The 22,567-nt window shown below is 40.1% G+C and overlaps 1 protein-coding gene across 2 annotated transcripts in view; it reads right to left on the reverse strand.

Moving 5' to 3' along the window:
* Positions 1–491: 491 nt before the first annotated feature.
* The window catches only part of LOC137079225 (uncharacterized), a 54,626-nt gene continuing 32,550 nt past the window's right edge, over positions 492–22,567 (reverse strand). The window contains exons 13-19 of one of the 2 annotated variants that reach the window (XM_067447176.1): positions 17,706–17,858; positions 7,700–7,829; positions 7,561–7,593; positions 7,155–7,252; positions 5,363–5,446; positions 1,654–1,794; positions 492–1,347 (exon numbers count right to left, since the gene is read on the reverse strand). In XM_067447176.1, the coding sequence (XP_067303277.1) occupies positions 1,690–1,794; positions 5,363–5,446; positions 7,155–7,252; positions 7,561–7,593; positions 7,700–7,829; positions 17,706–17,858 (603 nt within the window). In that variant the 3' untranslated portion in view covers positions 492–1,347; positions 1,654–1,689. Of the gene's footprint in view, positions 1,795–5,362; positions 5,447–7,154; positions 7,253–7,560; positions 7,594–7,699; positions 7,830–17,705; positions 17,859–22,567 lie in introns of both variants that reach the window. The other variant, XM_067447177.1, reaches the window with a different exon arrangement.

The following is a 22,567-nucleotide window of genomic DNA, read 5'->3' on the forward strand; positions in this document are numbered from 1 at the left end:
GCATGTTTGCACACATGCTTCATAGCCAGTCACACACAAGTGTTCCCATAGCGCTACAATCAGTGCAGCATAGAGAAGCTTTTGAAAGGGAACATGCACTGTGAAAAAAGCACTACTGGCTTCCTACTCTTTGTATGGCCAGTCTCAAGCCAGTTAAGGTAAAATATAAGATAACAAAGCAACAGCTGAGTACCTACAAACATCAACAGATGTAAGATGTAGAGATTTAAACTAATGTAACCGTAAAAGCTCTGTGTTGCAAGTGGAATAATTTAAAGCAAATGTTGTAATCCCCTCTGTTTTTTTTTCTAATATAAAACCAAACATGTTCACAGACTATGAGTACAAAATGTTCAAAAAAGCACACAAAGGGACTACAGATACCAGTGATACCAGAAGAGTCAAGTTAAAATGACTATTAATGCAGTGTTCTAATGTGAATATATTGTTTTAATGAATAAAATAGTCATTACTTGTGCAGTCAAGTTTAGTAAAAACTCTTTTTGCCACATTGTAGAGGGAAAGCATTTTATGTCTGACTAAGCAGAGAATTTGAGCTGACAAACTCCTGCAGGTCATGAAATGGCACACAGAATACTTTATGTACCCTACTGCAGGGTGCAATACTTGCTTTATTTGCTTGTTATACTATACAATGAATGTGATTCCATAGCTCACAACAAATAGTTCACAAGGTCATATTTACACAGCTACTGTTGCTACTGTGCTGGTTTATGTGGTTTAAAAGAATGGGTCACGTATTAACTCAAATTAGTCCCCCAAAAAATGTAAAATAGTGCTTAAAATAAAAAAGTATTTAATATAGTGCACTTTTAGAATGCTTTTATAGTGCTCTTTTTGAGCTCCACAGCCCCATTCATCACTATAGAGCTGCTTAAACATTCTGCAAAGCATATTTTGTGCTCCAAAGAAGAAAGTCATATGGGTTTAGAATGGCGTAAGGGTGAGTAAACAATGACAGCCTTTTAATTTCTGGATTAAATATACCTGCAATGGCAGAAAAACTCCAATAGATGTTCATTACAAAAAGGATTACAAATTGTTAGCATGTAAATCCTATGCACAGGAAATCAGATGTGTTTCTTCTGTTACTCGTCATCGTTTTATGAATGAAATCCACAGAAAAGAAAAATGAAAAGCGGTCGGTTCTGAATAGTCTGAAATGTAGATGTCCTGTGCTGAACCGCCACTGAGGGTTTCTCGAGTCTGTATCATCCAGAAAACACACACGCTCAAGGCCACAGAGAGAGTCAGAGATTCAGCAGGCACACGTGGAAGCCATTCAGCTGGCTGTCGGAACCAGAACGCCTCTTTCACAATATCCATCTGTGAATTTATAACCAACATCCATTATACATAAACTCTAAAAGAACAAAAATGATATGTGCCTCCAATAAACGTTTGCTCCTGCTTGGAAAATCAATCCTAGCTATTTGCTGTAGCGTCGGGTCAAAGAACCGCATTATCCAGCTCGCTAAGACTTTTAATCAAACCTAAACACCAGCACTGGGAAACATCCGGAAAAAAATTTGCCGCAGTCTGCAGGTAAGTCTGTTTCTACAGACATTTATATCACCTTTGGATTGAAATGCTTGGGAAAGCAGGTGCAAATTCACACATGCAAACACCTACTGTATTAGACGTGGCTCTCGGAATAGAAACTCATGTTCATTGAGCGTATTCAGAGTATACTTTCTTGAAGTCACTAATAAATTGGCAAATCCATCCGAAAAGTTCTTGGGAGTCTTGATCCAAAGGCTCTCCGAATTTTACCTGTGGAAGAAAAAAAAAAATGAACAGTGATATTATCACGTTTATTTATATAATGCTTTATACAATGGAATTTGCTTCATATTGTGACTGTTACTGTCTCTTTCAAAGTCAAAATTTTTAAGTTTTAATAGAGTACCCCTGATCAAATCAAATCATTAAAATTCCACCTAGTCAATGTTCCCTTGAGTTTTTCACTAATATTCATGTCATACTTTTTAAAAGGATACTGTTATGCTTTTTAGTGTGTAATAATGTTGCTGTTTGAGCATGAAAAAGCTCTGCAAAGTTACAACGTCAGCACAAAGTCATTCCAAAGGAGTGATTCTCTATACACTGTACAATCTAATTATTTAGACTTACCTAAAAAAGCATGTAAAACTGATGCTTTAAAATCTAAGTAATAATTTGTTGTACTGACAAAAGCTTAGTTAGTACAGTTAATTTCTTGACTTAGAATAGCTGTTGTGTTTTGACCCTTTTAAAAGCAATCTGTTTATTACGGATACTTCTCTTCCTTTGAAACCTAATAACTGTGATTTCTTGTTGCATCGCTGCATCAATAAGAAGAGAATTACAATAATATAAATGAAGTTGGTGTCCAACCAAAGGGAACATTGATCACCATAATGATGAGTTCAAAAGAAAACATTTTAGGATAATCAACAACTATTTATGAAGTCAGCTTATTATGTGATGTTCTCTCAAATGTTTAACATACACGGGAACAAGGGGTCTGTACGATGAGTCTCTTTTGCTCACTAGGGCTGCATTTATTTGATTTAAAATACAGTCCACCCCAAAACAAAAAGGGGCAGGGCCTGGTTGAGTTATTTTAATAGTTTTGAAATTTGATTTTGGTAATAGGGGTAACTTTTCAAAACATACTTGAAGTGGTTGACCAATCACAGCACACCAATTTTAGGTGGGGCTTCATCGAGACAGGAACTAAACAGGGTTACTGACAGACTGGGAAGAGAGGAACTAGTGATGGGAAGTTCGGTTCTTTTCCGCGAACCGGATCTTTCGGACAGTTCGTTTCAATGATCCGGTTAAAAAAAAACGAATCACCGGTTCTTTTACGTCCTTACGTAATGACATCATTTCTATCATCCCGGCGGATGAAAATACATTTAAACACATCCCTATAAAAAAGTATTTGTAATCAAAACTTAGTATAGTAATAATTATTATTGACATCATCATCATCTTGGATACATTTTTTCATTAATATTTTGCAACAGCACTCAAGTTCACCAAATCGAACTGAATCGATTGTTACAACATCTACTTCAAGATATTAGTTTTATTTCTAGTTTGAGAGACTGTCACTGTCACTGTCATGCAAACACTGATGTTTTACACAGATTAAATAAACTTACATTGACATAATACTTACACAAATCCTCAGTTCACTCGTGCTCATGTTTTATTAGCATCAGCTGTCCCAGTCCGAGAGAAACAGTTCGGTTACGACGCTATCACGCATGCTCAGTATCTCAGCTCACCGGTTCTCAGAATCGAACATGTCCGAAAGATCGAACGTGTCCGATAGAAGCGGTTCTCGATTCTGTACTGGTGATCCGTTGCAACCGGTCGATCTGACTCGAGAACCGCTGTATCAGTGTGTGTGTGTGCTGAGCATAGGTTGCTGAGCTGCAAAATGCTGCAAGCTGAATAGTCTATATCAAACCTACTGTTTTGATTACATTTTAAAATGTGTATCAACTTAGAAATTCAATAAGATAAAAGCTGTTGCTGAAAATACCATGCATTATTGATAAAACAAATAAATGTTTCATTTGACCGTTTTACAATCTTTGTACAAACTTTAAAATAATACAGTGATGAGACAGCTTTATGATGTTTCCAAATGTGATTAGTTTTATACACTTAACCTGCATTTCGTTCCTCTGAACAAATAACGCATGCGCAGCTCATCGGCTCATCGGTTCTCAGTATCGAACGTGTCCGACAGAAACGGTTTTCGATTCTGTACTGCTGATCCGATGATCCGAGAGCCGCTACGTTCGATTACACGCGCATGCTTAGTATCAGCTGCTCGTGAGCTCATCAGATCTCTCAGCAAAACATGTCTCAGTTCAGCTAACGATTGGAGTTACAACATCTACTTCAAGATATTAGTTTATTTCTAGTTTGAGAGACTGTCACTCATGTCAGAAAGTTAATAACTATAGTAACTTGTGGGATCAGCCCTGATTTGAGACGCGAACTGTTTAGAACGATTCAGTTCGATTTGGTGAACTGGTTCGACCGGTTCACTATAAAGATCTGGTTAAAAAGAACGATTCGTTCGCGAACTGGACATCACTAAGAGGAACTGCAACAACAGCAAATATGTGAAAAATAAGGTGTTTTTTGAACATTCAAGCATGAAAACCTAGTAGAAGCCAAAAACAAATCAACACTTAAAAAAGTGCATATTATGTCCGCTTTAAAATGTATTCATCCACTTAAGAAACAACATCATACTAGTTTGGAACGGCATGAGGTTGAGTAAATGATGGCAGAATCGAACTTTTTAGACCAACTAATGCTGTGAACAACTGTTTAATCACCTTCATATCTGCAGAGACACCAGGTAGGCCAGGCTTATAACCTTAATGATGACAAACTAAGTGATATAAACTATTTAATAGCCAAAAAGCCTGCTTATTTTCCCATCCCCCTCAGTTTCTCTCTTTATCGTGGCTCCACAGTCCCAAATTGCTGTTTGCTGTATTTTTGCCCAAGGCTGAAAGTTTGGGCTGTAATTGTAAAACTAAAACTATTCTCATCCCTGGCAGAAGACTCGCTCCTCATCCTGTCAAACTCACAATGGGCTGAATGTTTACAGTGAAACAGTTTTTATGGATGGTCTTAAAGAAAATTGTGGCAGTTGGGAAATACAATACATGTTACAAACAGAAGAAAAGGACTCTCTTTAAGAATTTGTTCTTTCCTTTATTATTAGGAAAGCTGTGCATATTTGCCCCAACTGGACTTTTAGAGACTTGTTTTTTGTCAGAAATAAGTAGAAACATAATAAATATAACACTGCTGTTCAGAAGTTTGGGGTAGGTAAGATAAGGTCTTTTGCTCACTGCATTTATGTGATTGAAAATAGAGTAAAACAGTAATATTGTGAAATATTATAATTTAAAAGAGGTGCTTTCTATTTGAATATATTCAGGGCCGAGCATATTTGTTACAATGCTGAATTTCAAGCTGTTTTTCAAATTTTTGTAGCAAATGCCCCTCTGGTCCACCAAAGACGATCTTCTATGCTCATCACATATTTAATGCTATAAACAACCCATGAGCATCACAGAGATTTGTCATCATAAATCATTCTCAATCCAGCACCATGTCCCTCATAGCCAAGGAGGAGAAGAAAAAAAAAACACACGGTAACCTTGGTGAATTGTTGGGCTGAAATATATCCCCCCTTCCCAAAGTCCACCTGGCACAGATAAGCAGAAAAAGCCAATCTCCAGGAAGCCGGTGATTCCAGCCCATCCGTCTCAAGGCAACACAACAGAAGATATTGAAATAATAACTCAGGGATTACCAATATGTCAGTGTAGAGCTTCCTCATCTCCTCACACCTCTTCATCAGCTGTCTGAAATCGGCCTCATGCTTCTCGATGGCCATCTAGAGCCGGAGATAAAGGAAGAGCAGGTGTTACTGGAGCGCATTATCCTTCTTTCCTTCTTTTTAGCACTGGAATTCAAAGTCTCTGTGATATCACTGATATTTCTCTCCAACCAGACCACAGAAAAAGCTTTTATACAGACAAAAGGTGTAACAAACCGCAAGCTCACAAGGATCTGTGCTTTATACGATCTAGATTAACTTCCTTTCTCTATGGAGCTTTGCAACAAGGATACAATACATTAGATTTTTTTTTTTTTTAAAGAATATCCTGGACAGTGTTTTCAATATAATGGAGATAAATAAGGACTGGGGCTGTGAAGCTCCAAACTGACTAAGGAGCATAAAAGCATAATAATGTATTATATTATTTGTGTGCTTTAAGTCTTTTGATAGCTCTGGAAGGCATATGATAGCTATGTGTGAGGAAGAGACTAAAATTTGAATCATTCACTGAGAGAAGTAGCTTTGTTCAATTTAAGCCATTCTTTTAAATCTGATCTTTTGCTCTAGTTCACAGAATCAGTCTGGGGTGAGCTATAGAGTGATGCATAGTTGAAGAAATAAACTAACGTTTCACGGTCCTTACATCGCTGTAAGGACTTTTGAAATGACTGAAATCATTTGGCAAAGTGATATACTTTCCTGTAGTTTCTGTACTTTTCTGTAGATCATACAGTAGAGCGTGGCTCTAGCAAAGCCAAGGTCATGAGTTTAATTCCCAGGGAAAGCAAAACAAATGTAAAAATGTGTACCTTGAATGCAATGTAACTAAGTCGCTTTGGATGAAAGCGTCAGCTAAATGCATAAATGTAAATGTCAAGACATGCTTGGAACTACTTTAGCTGTGCATTTCCCTGAAAACAACTGCACACCTTAGAACGTTCATCAACCAATCAGATTCAAGCATTCAACAAACATCATAGTATAATTTCTTTTAATTAATATTAAATTAAATGAATCAGTTTGAGATCAAAAATGATTCAAAAAAATTGCTATAAATTATGGACATGGCATCATCTGAGGACTAACTCAAATTTTGCTTATTTCAAGAATCAATCATAGGCAGGTTCTTATGTACTAGAGCACGTACGCACATGCACATTTCAAAAACAACACTTTTGACAAACTAAAAGACGTAAATGACATTTGTATGTATTCTGAATAAAACATAGATGATACTGAATGTCAGCTTGCTTATTATGTTCAAAATCAGGAGCAAAACATTTTTTTCCACGTCATGCAAACAAGAAACTATGTTTTTAACAAGCGGTTGAGAGCTGTTGTGCCAACCAACCCATTTTCCAATGTGGTTTGTGAATGTTTGTTGGAACTATGTGAAATACCGACTTGTTACACAATGCTGATAACGGCTAACAATGGTTTTAGCAAATGCACCCCAGATTGATTCTTAAGTTCAACAGTCAAAGTCATTAAAGCTCAGTGAATGAGTGATGACTTAAATTGCAAAGACTTAGAATATACCACACAAATAATATATATTTTTTGATTTTTTTCACAGGAAAGGAAAAAAATCCTTAAATCGCCATTCGGGATTAACTCATAATTTAACATTTTGTGTTTAACAGAAGAAATCACTTGAATAAATCATACTGTTCTAAAAAACATTACATTAATTTCTGTTTTCTTTCAAATTCATATTCAGACCAAGTAGTGCAAAGATAATTGGGTAAATCTGTAAAATTACCTTTAAGTCTTTGAAGAATTTAGAGTGTTGATTGGCTGTGTTTTTCTTTTTTTGTGCTTTCCTGTAGTGGATGACCTTCTGAAACTCATTCTTCACTGCTAAATGGTGACAAAGGGGAGCAATCTCTGTTTGAGGACATTTATAATGGACCAACTAAACTTTCTGATTAAAATTGCAATGCCTTTATGCATTAATGCGCAAGCAAGCCAAAAAGCAACAGGTTTGAATCTAACGCTCAGCTGATCAAAAAGTTATAAACTGTATGAAATGCCTGACCAAACTTCAATATAATAGTGAAGTGAAAGGGTTTGTTGATATTCTGAAAGCAAAAGTGCTCAATCAAGCATCAAAGGCATCTACAAAACAAGTTTGGTGCCGCAGTAACACATCAGATAAGACCACGTACCATCCACCTCTGCTGTTAGACCTTTAACCGAAGCTGCAGGAAAACCACAGATACACACAATCAAAAGGCATTCAATCAAATCAGCCTGAAAAAACATCTATCACATCTTCCCTTCCCAATGAAATTTTGATTAGAGTACCTCCAGGAACAGTCTCGAATTCTGCAAGCTCCAGGAAAAAGGTGGCCAAACGTGGTTCTCGCAACATGATCTGCTCCACAAGGGCATGCAGCAAGGTGAACTTCCGATTGTTCCCGCGCAGCTGAGAAAGCTGGAAAAAAGAGGGAAAAGTAATGGATGTGTTTATCCATGCACCTGCACTTGGGAAAAGATGGTACATTTGTGTTACAAAACCTATTGAGCAGCCAATGTAGGGAGCATTTTAAGGCATCATTGACACTTTTTACACTGTATTCCATTTAACACCGGGGGGAAAAGTTAATACAAATATTTTTATTGAATATAAATACAAAATAAAAAATTTTTTTTAAACTTGTACATTTCTATAATCATTTTTTCTAGTTGTGTCAAGCTCTAAATTGTTTGAGTAGAAATAGTTGAGAAATTGCCATTTATGAGTGAAATATTTGTAAAAACCCTATTCCATTAATATATAATTTAGCAAATCATCATATCAGAATGATTTCTGAAGGATAACGTGACATTACCTGGGGTAATGATACTGAAAATTTAGCTTTGCATCACAGGAATAAATTACATTTTAAAGGGGGTGGTTGCATGCGATTTCACTTTTTTATCTTTAGTTAGTGTGTAATGTTGCTGCTTCAGCATAAACAGTATCAGCAAAGTTAAAGCGCTGAAAGTTCAATGCAAATTGCCTTCAAAAACGGCCGGTTTGGACTACAACAAGCTTCTTCCCGGGTTGGGGACATCATAAACCCTTGCTAGTCTCCGCAGATGTGACTTCTGCCCGTAATGGTAAGGTGCGTGGCGTTTCCATTCAACCTGTGCTTGGCACTTCAGCCAATAAAAATACAGGAAACTACATTTGGCCATCTAACCAATCTAAGACCATTACGTTTTTCAGAGGAATGGGCTTCATAGAAGCAGGAAGCAAACGAGCCGTTCAAAGGACAGTGGAGACAGCGGTGTGGAATAAAGGTCAAATAGAAGAAAAATACGGCGTTTAAAAAAGAAGACGTATTAAGACATGTTATACTGCGCCCCATAAACACAACCAAGCCTTTAAAAAAACCACGGAACCACCCTTATATATTACAACTTTTTTGTAATAATTCTGAATATAACTGTTTTACTGTATTATGATCAAATAATTTCAGCCTTGTTGAGCAGAAGAGACTCAAGACTTAATGTACTTGAATGGTTATTAATGCCATTAGCAACATATTAACAACAAATCCGATTGGAATCAATTGTCTATGTAGGCAGTGAGGCAGAGATTTGGGAACAATTGGTCATATATCCCCAATCAAATATCCCATCTGACCAGAGGGTGTTAAATTTAGAGGATCGAGTAAACAAATATTTATCTTGGGTGTGAGTGTGCATTTGTGAGCGTTTATGCACGCACATGCACGCATCTTTGAATACCAATACCTTGCCCAAGGCCAGAGAAAGAGCGAGGTTTGACAATTCAACACCCACGTGCATATTACCATCAACTAAAAATGGAAGATAATGTCCTTGTGCCGAAGAGCACCTCTATTGTGCACATGTGAAAAACCAGTTAACATTTTTCCAAAAGGGTCTCCTTGACATCTCTAAGGTTCTGCTCTCTGATTCTCCATACAGACACAATGCAAAAGATATTGAAGTACTGCAGCTTCACGTGAGTGTTTTTAAAGATTGAGAATTGTATAGCAGACTGAAGGGTGATCATGATGAGGAATGCATGTCTTTAGAAAAAGTGAACACTCATGTGTTGATGTTTTAACATGTTGTGAATAACTTAAAGGGATTCACCCAAAAAAAAAAAAATTGTCATCATTCACTCACCCTCCAGTTGTTCCAAACCTGTATTAGCTTCTTTATTCTGCTGAATACAAAAGAAGATATTTTGAAGAATGTTGGTGGCCAAACAGCTGATTGACCCCATTGACTTTTAAAATATGGGGGGGGGGAACTATTGAAGTCTGGGTCTGGATAACCAACATTCTTAAAAATATCTTCTTTTGTGTTCAACAGAGGAAAGAAACTCATAAAGGTATGGAACAACTGGAGGGTGAGTGAATGATGACAGAAGTTTCATTTTTGGTTGAACCCTTTAAGCACTGAAAATGAATCAAATAGTGCTAAACACAAAACACTCCAATCTCAATTGCACCTTCTTAAAGAAAGAAAATGTTAAGTGAGTATGCATGCAACAAAACCCAGCGAGCATGTTCAAGAGTGATTGTTTCAACTACTCTCCATATGAAGAGGCCTGTAGAGAACAAAAGCAGGGATATATCAAGCTCTCTAGACCTATTCTTTATGGGAATGCATGTAGACATGAAGCCACTGCAACAATTTCAGCAGCCGCTAATTTAAAACTCACAGGGGTCTAAATACTAATCTTCAGATGGGTGGAAAAGTGGGCTGTACTCTGTTTCTAGGTTGTGTTGTTTACAATTTCAATCCCGAACCATTCTACAATACTAGAAGGTGACCAGGAGGCATCAAATACACTGTTTGTTCAAAGCTTAGGCTTAGTTCAGAAAGGATCACTTATATTTTGCGGTTTCAAAAAAAGTAAAAATTTGGGTTATTAAAATTCTTGACTTTTATTTAGCAAGGATGCATTAAATTGATGGAAAGTGGCGGTAAAGACTTTTACATTGTTAGATTTTTTTATTTCAAATAAATGCTGTTCTTTTGAACTCTTCTTTCTATTAATCAAGGAATCCTGGGAAAATTAGGTAATCCTTTATTTTAGGGTTTAATTCTTAATATTAACTAGTTGCTTATTAGCATGCATATCCCAGGATGTTGGCTGTTTATTAGCACTTATGAAGCACATAATAATGCTTTATTCCACCTAATTCTACATCCCTTAATCCTACCCTAAACTACCTTACTAACCTTGCCTGGATGCCAGCCGAACTCAGCCCCGCCCACAACATTTGAGCTCGGGCAGTTCGGTCTGGACTTGATCCATAGAGGAGTGATTATGCCTGAACAGAAACTGTTCGGACCAATGAAATCATCAGGGTGGGTTTTGGACGATGATGGACAAATGATCAACAGTAACGTAATCATCCACGTCATCAAAGGCGCTTGGTTGAATTTGTTCAAATCCTAAACGGAGAGCTTGTTTGTATATGCGAGGTGGCCTGCTAAATTCGCATTCATGGGTCTATATATCACATAATTGAGGTCGCTTCAACCCGCGAGCATGGAAAACAACCCGCGGCATAATAACAACACGCGGCATAATAACAACCTGTGGCATAATAAAACTTGGGAAAAACGCAGATTTGGCAACACACAGTGCAGTTGAGTTCTGTTGACGTTTGACAACTAACGTCATGCTTCGCTTAGTTGCTCTGATTGGTTGTAGGTTTATCTAATTGAAGTCTTTCCTGGTTCGGTAGAAACATGCCCCATAATTAGAGCCCAATGGAGCAGTATCAGAATCATATTCTGAACAGAATTGAGTATGACCACGACAGGCTATTACTAACTATTAATAAGCAGTAAATTAGGAGTTTATTCAGGCAAAATCGTAGTTAATTGTAAATATGTGTTCCTCATACTAAAGTGTTACCATAAATTACCACGGTTTCCATAAAAATATGAAACAGCACAACGGTTTTCAACATGGATAATAATAATAAATAATTCTTTAACAGCAAATCCTCATATTAGAATGATTTCTGAAGGCTCATGTGACACTGAAGAATCTAGTAATAATGCTGAAAGTTTAGCTTTGATCACAGGAATAAATTACATTTTACAATATTTTAAATTAGAAAACAATATTACTGTTTGGTCAAATAATTGTAACCTTGTTAAGCATAAAATAAATAAATCTAACGAATCCCAAACCTTTGAATTGTAGTGTATGAAACGTTGTAATTGGAAAAATAGCAAACACCAAATGACCAATAAAAAACACTATATTGCCAAAAGTATTGGGACAACCCTCCAAATCATTGAATTCAGGTGTTCCAATCACTTCCATGGCCACAGGACAGGAGTATAAAATCATGCTAAGGTGCGCAGAAGTCGGCAACTTTCTGCAGTCAATAGCTACAGACCTCCAAACTTCATGTGGTCTTCAGATTAGCTCAAGAACAGTGCGTAGAGAGCTTCATGGAATGGGTTTCTATGGCCGAGCAGCTCATCCAAGCCTTACATCACTGTCACATGCCTGTCCTGTCGTGTGTGCACTTGTGGGTTTTGTTATGTTGAGCATGTGCTCGTGTCCCTGTCAGTTCCCTCCCCCTTGTTATCTGATTATTGGTTAATTTGCCCCACCTGTTCTCCCTCATTATCTGCCTTGTTTGTTCCCTTTATAATCTCCTTGTGTTTGTCAGTCTGTGTTGGATCCTTGTGTAATGTCTGCGTCTCCCGTTCCCCCAGTGACTTCTGTTGGTATGTTTTGAGTTTTAGTTTATGTTCTATTATGCGTTTTGCCCCCTCGTGGGTGTTTGTTTTGTATTTATGTTTTATTTGTTATAAATATATATCCTTTTCTGCACTTGAGTCCTCGCACCATTTCCTTTGTCTGTAACGTGACAGAAGGATCCAACCAATATGAGGACTCAGCGGAGAAAGAGGTCACCGCAATCCCCTCCCTCTGCTATCTCCTGTCCCCTCTGGGACCGTATAGTCCAGTTTAGCTCCCTTAGAGCTATGCGGCAACAAGGAACTGATCTGAGGGAATTTGCACAGGAGTTTAAGAGGGCTGCAGAGGGACTGGGATACAGAGATGAAACTCTTAAGGAGCTCTTCAATTATGCCCTCGACAAACCATTCGATTGGACTGTAATGAGGGCACTGGAGGGGGCAACATTCGAGGTGACTGTGGATTATTTCATTGGACAGCGGAGGAGGGCCCCTCTCCGGAGTCCGGTGGTACCTATGGATCCACTTCCGGTGGACCCTGTGCCGGTGGTCCCGGTGCCGGTGGATCGTGTTCCGGTGGTCCCAATGCCGATGGACCCAGTTCTGGTGGTCTTGAAACGGAGGAGGAGAAGGAAGGCTCCCTCCGTGCCTGTTCCAGTGGTCCCAGTTCAGGTGGATTATGTTCCGGTGGTCCCTGTGCCGGTGGATCGTGCTCCGGTGGTCCCTGTGCCGGTGGATCGTGCTCCGGTGGTCCCTGTGCCGGTGGATCGTGCTCCGGTGGTCCCTGTGCCGGTGGATCGTGCTCCGGTGGTCCCTGTGCCGGTGGATCGTGCTCCGGTGGTCCCTGTGCCGGTGGATCGTGCTCCGGTGGTCCCTGTGCCGGTGGATCGTGTTCCGGTGGTCCCTGTGCCGGTGGATCGTGTTCCGGTGGTCCCTGTGCCGGTGGATCGTGTTCCGGTGGTCCCTGTGCCGGTGGATCGTGTTCCGGTGGTCCCTGTGCCGGTGGATCGTGTTCCGGTGGTCCCTGTGCCGGTGGACTCCGTTCCGGTGGTCCCGAGTCCGGAAACGGCCTGGAGGGCTGTGATGGGATGCTTTGTGGTGGCAGTCCTGCATGCGTGGAAGGAGCACAGGGCTTTATCCGAAGCCCCGGAGGCAGTTCCGGTGGTCCCAGTTCCGGTGGATCGTGTGCCGGTGGTCTCAGTTCCGGCGGATCGTGTTCCGGTGGTCCCTGTGCCGGTGGATCGTGTTCCGGTGGTCCCTGTGCCGGTGGATCATGTTCCGGTGGTCCCTGTGCCGGCGGATCATGTTCCGGTGGTCCCAGTTCCGGCAGATCATGTTCCGGTGGTCCCAATGCCAGCAGATCGTATTCCGGTGGTCCCAGTGCCGGTGGATACTGCTGGACTGGAGAAGTTTCCCCAATGCCCTGCCTGCGCCGCTGAGGCGCCCTGCTCTCCCTGCGCCGCTGAGGCGCCCTGCTCTCCCTGCGCCGCTGAGGCGCCCTGCTCTCCCTGCGCCGCTGAGGCGCCCTGCTCTCCCTGCGCCCCTGAGGCGCCCTGCTCTCCGTGCGCCGCTGAGGCGTCCTGCTCTCCGTGCGCCGCTGAGGCGTCCTGCTCTCCGTGCGCCGCTGAGGCGTCCTGCTCTCCGTGCGCCGCTGAGGCGTCCTGCTCTCCGTGCGCCGCTGAGGCGTCCTGCTCTCCGTGCGCCGCTGAGGCGTCCTGCTCTCCGTGCGCCGCTGAGGCGTCCTGCTCTCACCACGCCACTAAAGCGTCCTGCTCTCACCGCGCCTCCCTGGCGCCCCCTGCACTCACCGCGCCTCTCTGGCACCCTGCTCTCACCGCGCCTCCCTGGCGTCCTGCTCTACCCGCACTGCCCTGGCTGCCTGAACTCTATGGGCCGCCCCGGCCGCTTGAACTTGGTGGGCCTCCCGAACTCGGTGGGCCGCCCTGGCCATTCGAACTTTGTGGGCCACCATGGCCTCCTGAACTTTTTGTTTTCCTCGTTCCTCCCTTGTTTACCCCTCCCTTGTCTGTACCTTCTTTGTCTGTCCCTCCCGTGCCCCCCTGGTCTGTCCCTCCCGTGCCCCCCTGGTCTGTCCCTCCCGTGCCCCCCTGGTCTGTCCCTCCCGTGCCTCCCTGGTCTGTCCCTCCCGTCCCTCCCTGGTCTGTCCCTCCCGTCCCTCCCTGGTCTGTCCCTCCCGTCCCTCCCTGGTCTGTCCCTCCCGTCCCGCCCGGGTCTGTCCCTCCCGTCCCTAGTGGAGCGTCTGGTAGCCGCTCCTTAAGGAGGGGGTAATGTCACATGCCTGTCCTGTCGTGTGTGCACTTGTGGGTTTTGTTATGTTGAGCATGTGCTCGTGTCCCTGTCAGTTCCCTCCCCCTTGTTATCTGATTATTGGTTAATTTGCCCCACCTGTTCTCCCTCATTATCTGCCTTGTTTGTTCCCTTTATAATCTCCTTGTGTTTGTCAGTCTGTGTTGGATCCTTGTGTAATGTCTGCGTCTCCCGTTCCCCCAGTGACTTCTGTTGGTATGTTTTGAGTTTTAGTTTATGTTCTATTATGCGTTTTGCCACCTCGTGGGTGTTTGTTTTGTATTTATGTTTTATTTGTTATAAATATATATCCTTTTCTGCACTTGAGTCCTCGCACCATTTCCTTTGTCTGTAACGTGACAATCACCAAGTGCAATGCAAAGCATCAGATGCAGTGGTGTAAAGCACACCGCCACTGGACTCTAGAGCAGTGGAGACATTTTCTCTGGAGTGAAAAATCACGCTTCTCTGTCTGCTAATCCGAAGGATGAGTCTGGGTTTGGCAGTTGCCAGAACGGTTGTCTGACTGCATTGTGTCAAGTTTAAAGATTGGTGGTGGGGGGATTATGGGGTGGGGTTGTTTTTCAGGGGTTGGGTTTGCCCCCTTTGTTATAGACAGTGAAAGGCAAAGGGTGGGCCAACTCCATATTAAACCCTACAGATTAAGAATGGGATGTCATTAAAGGTAGGCGTCCCAAAACTTTTGGCAATATAAGTGTACATTATTGGTCTTGTTTTGCATTAAACCGTGACATAAAAAGTTCATGGCAATGCATAGATTCCAGACGGAAATGCAAAGTTCTTTAAATGTCTTACACTGGAAACAAAAATATTATATATTATTGTATGAATATTTTATATTATATTATTTCAATTATGAAATCACATTCATAATCAACATGTCAGGGTAGGGTGTTTCATGAATCGCCAAAGCTGCACTGTACAGTTATACTTCTAAGAGTTAGAATTCTGTTATCTTTCTTATGTCATGTTTCTATGTAGGAAGCACATAGATGGTGCACTCAGAAACCTCATTTCCAAAGGAGGAAGTCGTTTAGCTTATTGTGTAAGTACCCTTAAATCTTGCCACTGAGGAACTGGGTTTTCAGCATCTTGGTCTACAAAAATCAATATAAATTACCACTGTGTGTCACTAATGACTTAGCGGGCTCTAAAAAAAAGCCATGCCGCATGGCTAATGAATCGGTCCACTGTGGCAAGAGTTTGTAGAAATTAACAACAAAGAGAAACTCATAGGTACTGCATGTCTGATTTGTGTAGTCATACAATAACATACATGATGAAATACATATGCAATGCATCATAACAACAGGGTTTAGGAGATACTAGCCTTTCTTAAGTTCTACTGGGAAAACTTGTTCAGGTATGTCACATACAAAACATACATGTAATTAGCAGCAATTATGTCACTAATTCAACACCTTTTCCTTTTCGCTGTCAACGTCTTTTCAATCACAATGTATCGTCCGTCTTTGATGTCATGGCTGTTTCTCAATTACAAGAATGCAAAGAATGGACATGCGTTCTCGTGGAGACGGGTCAGGCCTTGAAAGAACTCGGAAAGACGTGAGGACACAATGCATCCTTGTGAGAATTGAGAGGTGTGTTGGACATCGGCTGCGGCTGGATGCATGCGATCGGCGAGAGTAGCCGAGTGCAGGCGGGGAGGAGCTGCAAACGGAGACGTGAAGTCGGACACTTACTGCTTCCCGTGGTGATGCTTGCGCTGCGTTAGCAAACTTTATCACTTCTGAAGTTAAATAAATGCAATATTTCTCAAATACACAGATGTTTCAAATGACATTTTCATTCAATTCTTTATGTACTGTTTAATAAAGCGTCTATTTGGACAAGATTAAAGCTACACTGTGTAATATTTTCCTCCATCTAGCGGTGTAAAGGTATATGACCATCCAGTGAATAGTCTCTGTTCCTCTCAATTCTGATTTCGTTTTAACTCCTACGGTGGCCGATTTAGTCCAAGATTAACATGGCAATCCCCCTCTCACATTCGACACAGTGCCATCGAGTGTTAAAACGCGAAAGGCGAAGCTTGAATTTATGGGTATGTCCCTCTTTGGCTAATGTACTTTCAAGATGGAGGGGCAACATGGCGACCAGCATTCGAACCCCTCACCCGTATGTATTTTCAATGGCATATTATAAACTTACGAGAATACTTTATTACTTGAAAGAAGTAAATATACATTAATGAGCACATATATTTTTGAAAGAACTATTTTTTAGCTAAGAATAAACTAAAAAAGTTACACAGTGTAGCTTTAAAGTTTAACATATAAACCTACACTATCAATGAAGTGGTGTCAACGGTTTTTATCAGTTTTAGTTTGATAAACATGACAATATAACATCGCGACTACATGAAAAGAGGTTTTACTGTTATAAATAAATGATTTGTGAGTATTAGCGTAACATAAGGTTTTAGAATAAACACGAGACACACGTGATCGCTGTCATGCGGTGAATCCGGCCAATCATGGATCAGCTGTGTCGTCATCAGAGCTCGTGTATCCTCCTGCAGTCCCCCTTGAGAATCTGCAGCGGCTGCATCAGCCGGCTGCTCTCGCGGTACTTTGTTGACATACATCACAGTCACGTGCCGTCAGCGCTGTCTCAAGTCGGACAACATTTCTAACCGGCATGCACTGCTTCAAGTCTGCCGCCGATCGGTCTGCGCATCGCTGGGTGAAGTCAAACAAGCCCCAGAATATATATATATATATATATATATATATATATATATTACTCTATTCTTTAGTGTCACATGATTCCTCATAAAGCATTCTAATTAGGATGATTTGATGCTTCAGAAACATTGATTATTTTCATCAATGTTGTGGACACAAATGATACATATTTTTATTATTTGACGTAATAGAAAGTTCAAAATAACTGTTTAACATAACCTAATTTCACTTTTGATCAATTTAAAACAACCTAGCTGAATAAAAAAGAAGAAAAAAATACTACCGGTCTTGAATGGTAGAATATGTGCGAGACTTTTCGGTTCATATGTGCTCACAACAAAATGTGACCAGAACCAGAGCTAAAAACAGGAAATGCTAAATTATTTTGAAAAAATCTCAGCCCATATTATTTGTTATCCTTAATGCTGTTAACCAAGGGTGAACAGATAAAACAACTGGAGAAGAAATAAAAACCAGTAAAAAAGAAAGAGAAATAAAACCTGTATGCCAATAAGATGTTTTATTTGCCCTGGCTCTCCTCGCCATCCCCACAAGTCATTTGCTGCTGGTGCGGGTCCTACCTTAGTTAAGGACGAGAGGCGAAATCCCTTGGCCCTGTCCTTGCCTGCGTTCTGGTTCAGGTAATTGCCCACAGCCAGAAGGTACTCTAGCACACTGACAAATGGCTCACAAGCCCACAGCTGCTGGCACATGCGGATCTTCTGGATAATCAGCTGCAAGACAAATAGAAAGGCCAGAACATGTCATCTCCAACTAATCACACTGCAAACTTTTTCCTGCCTCTCACTTAACAGCCATAGACACTTAAGCACAGCCGGATTTCTCAGAGGTCCTGTTGACACAGACCATTCTTGTCAAGTGTGTATCAGAGCCTACACGGAAAGTGCTATAATATATTATTTGAAGCTGGACAGACAGTTAAACCTGAGGATTGGTAGCAGTTATGTTAAGGGATTCTTACTGAAGTGACAAGTATAAGGTACAATCAACGACCACATCTGTCAACAAGACACTTAAATCAGGGCTATTACAAGAGTGCTTGACAAGTATATGTGCCAAATCATAACTCTGAAGCAGAATGGTGTATGAATATGGTTACTATTACAGATATTACACAATCTATTGACACAAGTCAAGATCAAATCAAAACAAAACCCTGTTTACTTCCTTAATGCAAGTTCCTGGTGTCCTTATGCATAAGGGATTTTTTTAACTGTTTATCAAAATGTAATGGCTTGTTCTGACTCTGTAACAACATTTAGCTGACTTCAGCTTAGGAAAAATAGTAGCTAAATATTCTTTTGTGTTCAGCAGAAGAAAGAAAAACTTGAGGGTAAAAGTAAGTGATGACAGAATTTTAATTTTTAAGTGAACTTTCCCTTTAACGCAGTAAATGAATGTGAATAATAAAAAATATGAATACATTAAAAAACATTTTAGATAGAAAAGAATAAATGAATGAATGAATGAATGAATGAATGAATGAATGAATGAATGAATGAATGAATGCTCCATGTGATTCACTCAAAAAAAATTACTTGTTGAATTTACTTAAAATGCAGCATCAAGTGGTTCCATACAACTATTGAGTAATGTTTACAAATAACAATTTAGTTATATGAACAAAAGAAATTCAAGTTAAGCTGACAAAATGTCTTTGAGTGAATACAAACCATTTGAATTTGTCACTGTTACATTATGTTTACTTAATAATGTTATGTTATATTTAGAAAAGTGTATTATGTTAGGTAAACACATTTATTTATTTAATTTACCTTATTAAAATAACTATTTGCTCTACAAGTGTAAGAGGACAACTATTGTCAGAGATCAGTCAAGCTCGGTTCCCTCCACCACTCAACGATCACTCTCCCCAGAATACTAATCACTCACACCTGCTTCCCATCAACAGCCTCATCACCAGTCCCATAAAACATTCACCACTGTCCCAGTTCAGTGTCCAACCTCCAACAGGAACAGACCATTATCCTGATGTCTCCTGATCTTCTGATACTCCCTGAGATCCCAAGGCGTTACGTATACTTACCTGTGTTACACAAACATCTGTGTCATTGTCCGACTGTCTCCAGGATCCCTGTCTGATTCTCCGCCGCCTGTGATCCCTTGCTCTTGGTTTCAAAAGACTGTGGTTATATGCTCATTACAGAATTTTAAAAATCATTTTAAAGAGGTGTTTAGGCACCCCATAGGGGATTATCTGTCAGCGACCAACTATTGCAGTTATGTCAATGTAAAAGATCAGTTTCTGCATACTCCCTTGAATTCCGAACCCTAGCTTCTGGCAAGTGGGTGGAGCGAAAAGGCCCTTTTGACAGTCCATCGAAGAAGGTTAACCCCACACTTCGCCTCCAGCTCACCATTTATGATGACACGCTGGGGCTAGAAAAATTAATGCAGCAAGCCCTACGAGTTCATCAAAGATGAACGGAACTGTTACCGAGACATTGCAGCGTCAGTTCCCATTTACCACCAGAATCCAGCTGAATTATTCCTACGAATACCTTGTGATGCCGTATGGTCTAGTAAATGCCCCCTCTGTGTTTCAAAGTTTTATGGACGAGGTTGAATCAATGAATCAATATACTGATTCATAACCATTCGAAACATTGTTTTGAATTCAGCTCATCAACATATAGGTCGTTATTTTATTTTTTTGCGCACAAAAACTATTCTCGTCGCTTCATAAAATGATTGTAGAGCCACTGTAGTGAGATGGACTTTGTAACAACGTCTTTAGTGCCTTTATGGGTTTTGAGAGAGGAAATAACATTGGTGTCAATGAAGGCCTTTCTGAGCCATCGGATTTCAACAAAAATATCTTAAACTGTGTTCCGAGGATGAACAGAGGTCTTACGGGTGTCGAATGACATGAGGATAAGTTATTAATGAGCAAATTTTTATTTTTGGGTGAACTAACCCTTCAAGTTAATGTAGTTACATGAGTTTTTTTAAGTAATGTGATCAAGGATGATTTGAGTGCAACTAACAACAGTGAAAGTTCTTTTTTTTCATCTTGTACTTTTGATTGTACTTTTTTGTACAATCAAAATGGCCTCCAAATGATGTTTCATTCTGAAAAATGGTGTCACATGATTTCATGGTGATGTACAGATACCGAAATGCATAAATGTCCATATTGCACTATATAAATAAAGCATTAGGTTTAGTCAGTGAATCAGGATAGAGACTGAATGGGTAATATTCCCAGAACCACACTGGATTACATCCAATTAACTTCACCAAATCAGATACACCATATTAATTTAGGCTGTCTGATTAACATTCCTATTAATACCACAAGAGACAAGTTTATGGTTCTCTTGGGGAAAGCCCTTGTGATTTAGCCAAGATAAACAGGTTAGGCTGAAAGGAGTTTGTGAAAAGCAATGTAAGCTGTTAGCATTAATTGCTACTGCTGTTTGCGGTATTAGTTTGTTATTTTCAACCCGTTTAACAAGCAGATGTACTGAACCCCTGAGAAAGAGCAACAGCAGAGACAACATCGGAATGAAAAAGTCCTAACACACAGCTTGATTTGATATCTACGATCTATGAGACAAAACATTACACCATATGCTCATCTGTTTCCATCGTAACCTCAGCCTCAATCCATTACCTTTGAGCCCTTTCCTCCATTTCTACCTGGTGATTCACACCCTTAAATACTAATTTAACCAAAGCTAGCTATGCTAATCAAATCCCAGTGAGTGGGTACTTCAGCTAAGCCTTTTTCCAACACTCCAAATGAGTGATCTCCTTGAAATTTTTACTCTGGTTCTCTCAAACTCCTCTGTTTCGCTAACCTCATGAGCTCTTTGAACATCGCACACACACTCTGTTTACTAAAAGCTCACAATGCCACAAGGAGTTAGCATTCCTCAGACAGCTTTTAGACAAAGCACAACACACCTAGAGAGCTCTTCAGTATTCCCCACTCTAAGCCAGACCAATTTTCCACCCTAGCACCCAGCCTGTCAGATGGTGGCAAAATCCGCCTTAATGTTACAGGTTTAAAAAGTCAACCATGTCAGACAATCCCATGGATTTAATAGCAGTGGTGGAAACAGAACTCTGGGTACTTGTTTTGGGAACTCTTAACAATGGAAGACCTTTTTGTGGGGTCCCAACTAAATTGTGATATAACATTTTCAGACACAAATGCATGTGTCTTAACAGGGTAGATCACCCAAACATGATGACTCATGTCATTCGAAACATGTATCACTTTCTTTCTTCTGTGCACCAAAGGAGTTACTTTGAAGAACACTGAGGTCTAAACAAACCTTGACAACATTGGACCCCATTGACTTTCACTGTATAGACTGTATAGATAAAAAAAAAAAAAAATCATACAGGTTTAGTCTAATTTTTTTTTAGTTTAATTAGTTTATTCGGACATCCATCCAAAGAGAAAAAAATAAAATACAACAAAAACAAAACAAAAGTTAAAAAAACAAAGCATTTTAATTTAAATTTTATATATATATATATATATATATATATATATATATATATATATATATATATATATATATATATATATATATATATACAGTCTTGTTCAAAATAATAGCAGTACAATGTGACTAACCAGAATAATCAAGGTTTTTAGTATTTTTTTTATTGCTACGTGGCAAACAAGTTACCAGTAGGTTCAGTAGATTGTCAGAAAACAAACAAGACCCAGCATTCATGATATGCACGCTCTTAGGGCTGTGCAATTGGGCAATTAGTTGAAAGGGGTGTGTTCAAAAAAATAGCAGTGTCTACCTTTGACTGTACAAACTCAAAACTATTTTGTACAAACATTTTTTTTCTTTCTGGGATTTAGCAATCCTGTGAATCACTAAACTAATATTTAGTTGTATGACCACAGTTTTTAAAAACTGCTTGACATCTGTGTGGCATGGAGTCAACCAACTTGTGGCACCTCTCAGCTGTTATTCCACTCCATGATTCTTTAACAACATTCCACAATTCATTCACATTTCTTGGTTTTGCTTCAGAAACAGCATTTTTGATATCACCCCACAAGTTCTCAATTGGATTAAGGTCTGGAGATTGGGCTGGCCACTCCATAACATTAATTTTGTTGGTTTGGAACCAAGACTTTGCCCGTTTACTAGTGTGTTTTGGGTCATTGTCTTGTTGAAACAACCGATTCAAGGGCATGTCCTCTTCAGCATAGGGTAACATGACCTCTTCAAGTATTTTAACATATGCAAACTGATCCATGATCCCTGGTATGCGATAAATAGGCCCAACACCACAGTAGGAGAAACATGCCCATATCATGATGCTTGCACCTCCATGCTTCACTGTCTTCACTGTGTACTGTGGCTTGAATTCAGAGTTTGGGGGTCGTCTCACAAACTGCCTGTGGCCCTTGGACCCAAAAAGA

Source organism: Pseudorasbora parva, chromosome 6 (genome assembly GCF_024679245.1).
Source record: "Pseudorasbora parva isolate DD20220531a chromosome 6, ASM2467924v1, whole genome shotgun sequence".
Classification (NCBI taxonomy): domain Eukaryota; kingdom Metazoa; phylum Chordata; class Actinopteri; order Cypriniformes; family Gobionidae; genus Pseudorasbora; species Pseudorasbora parva.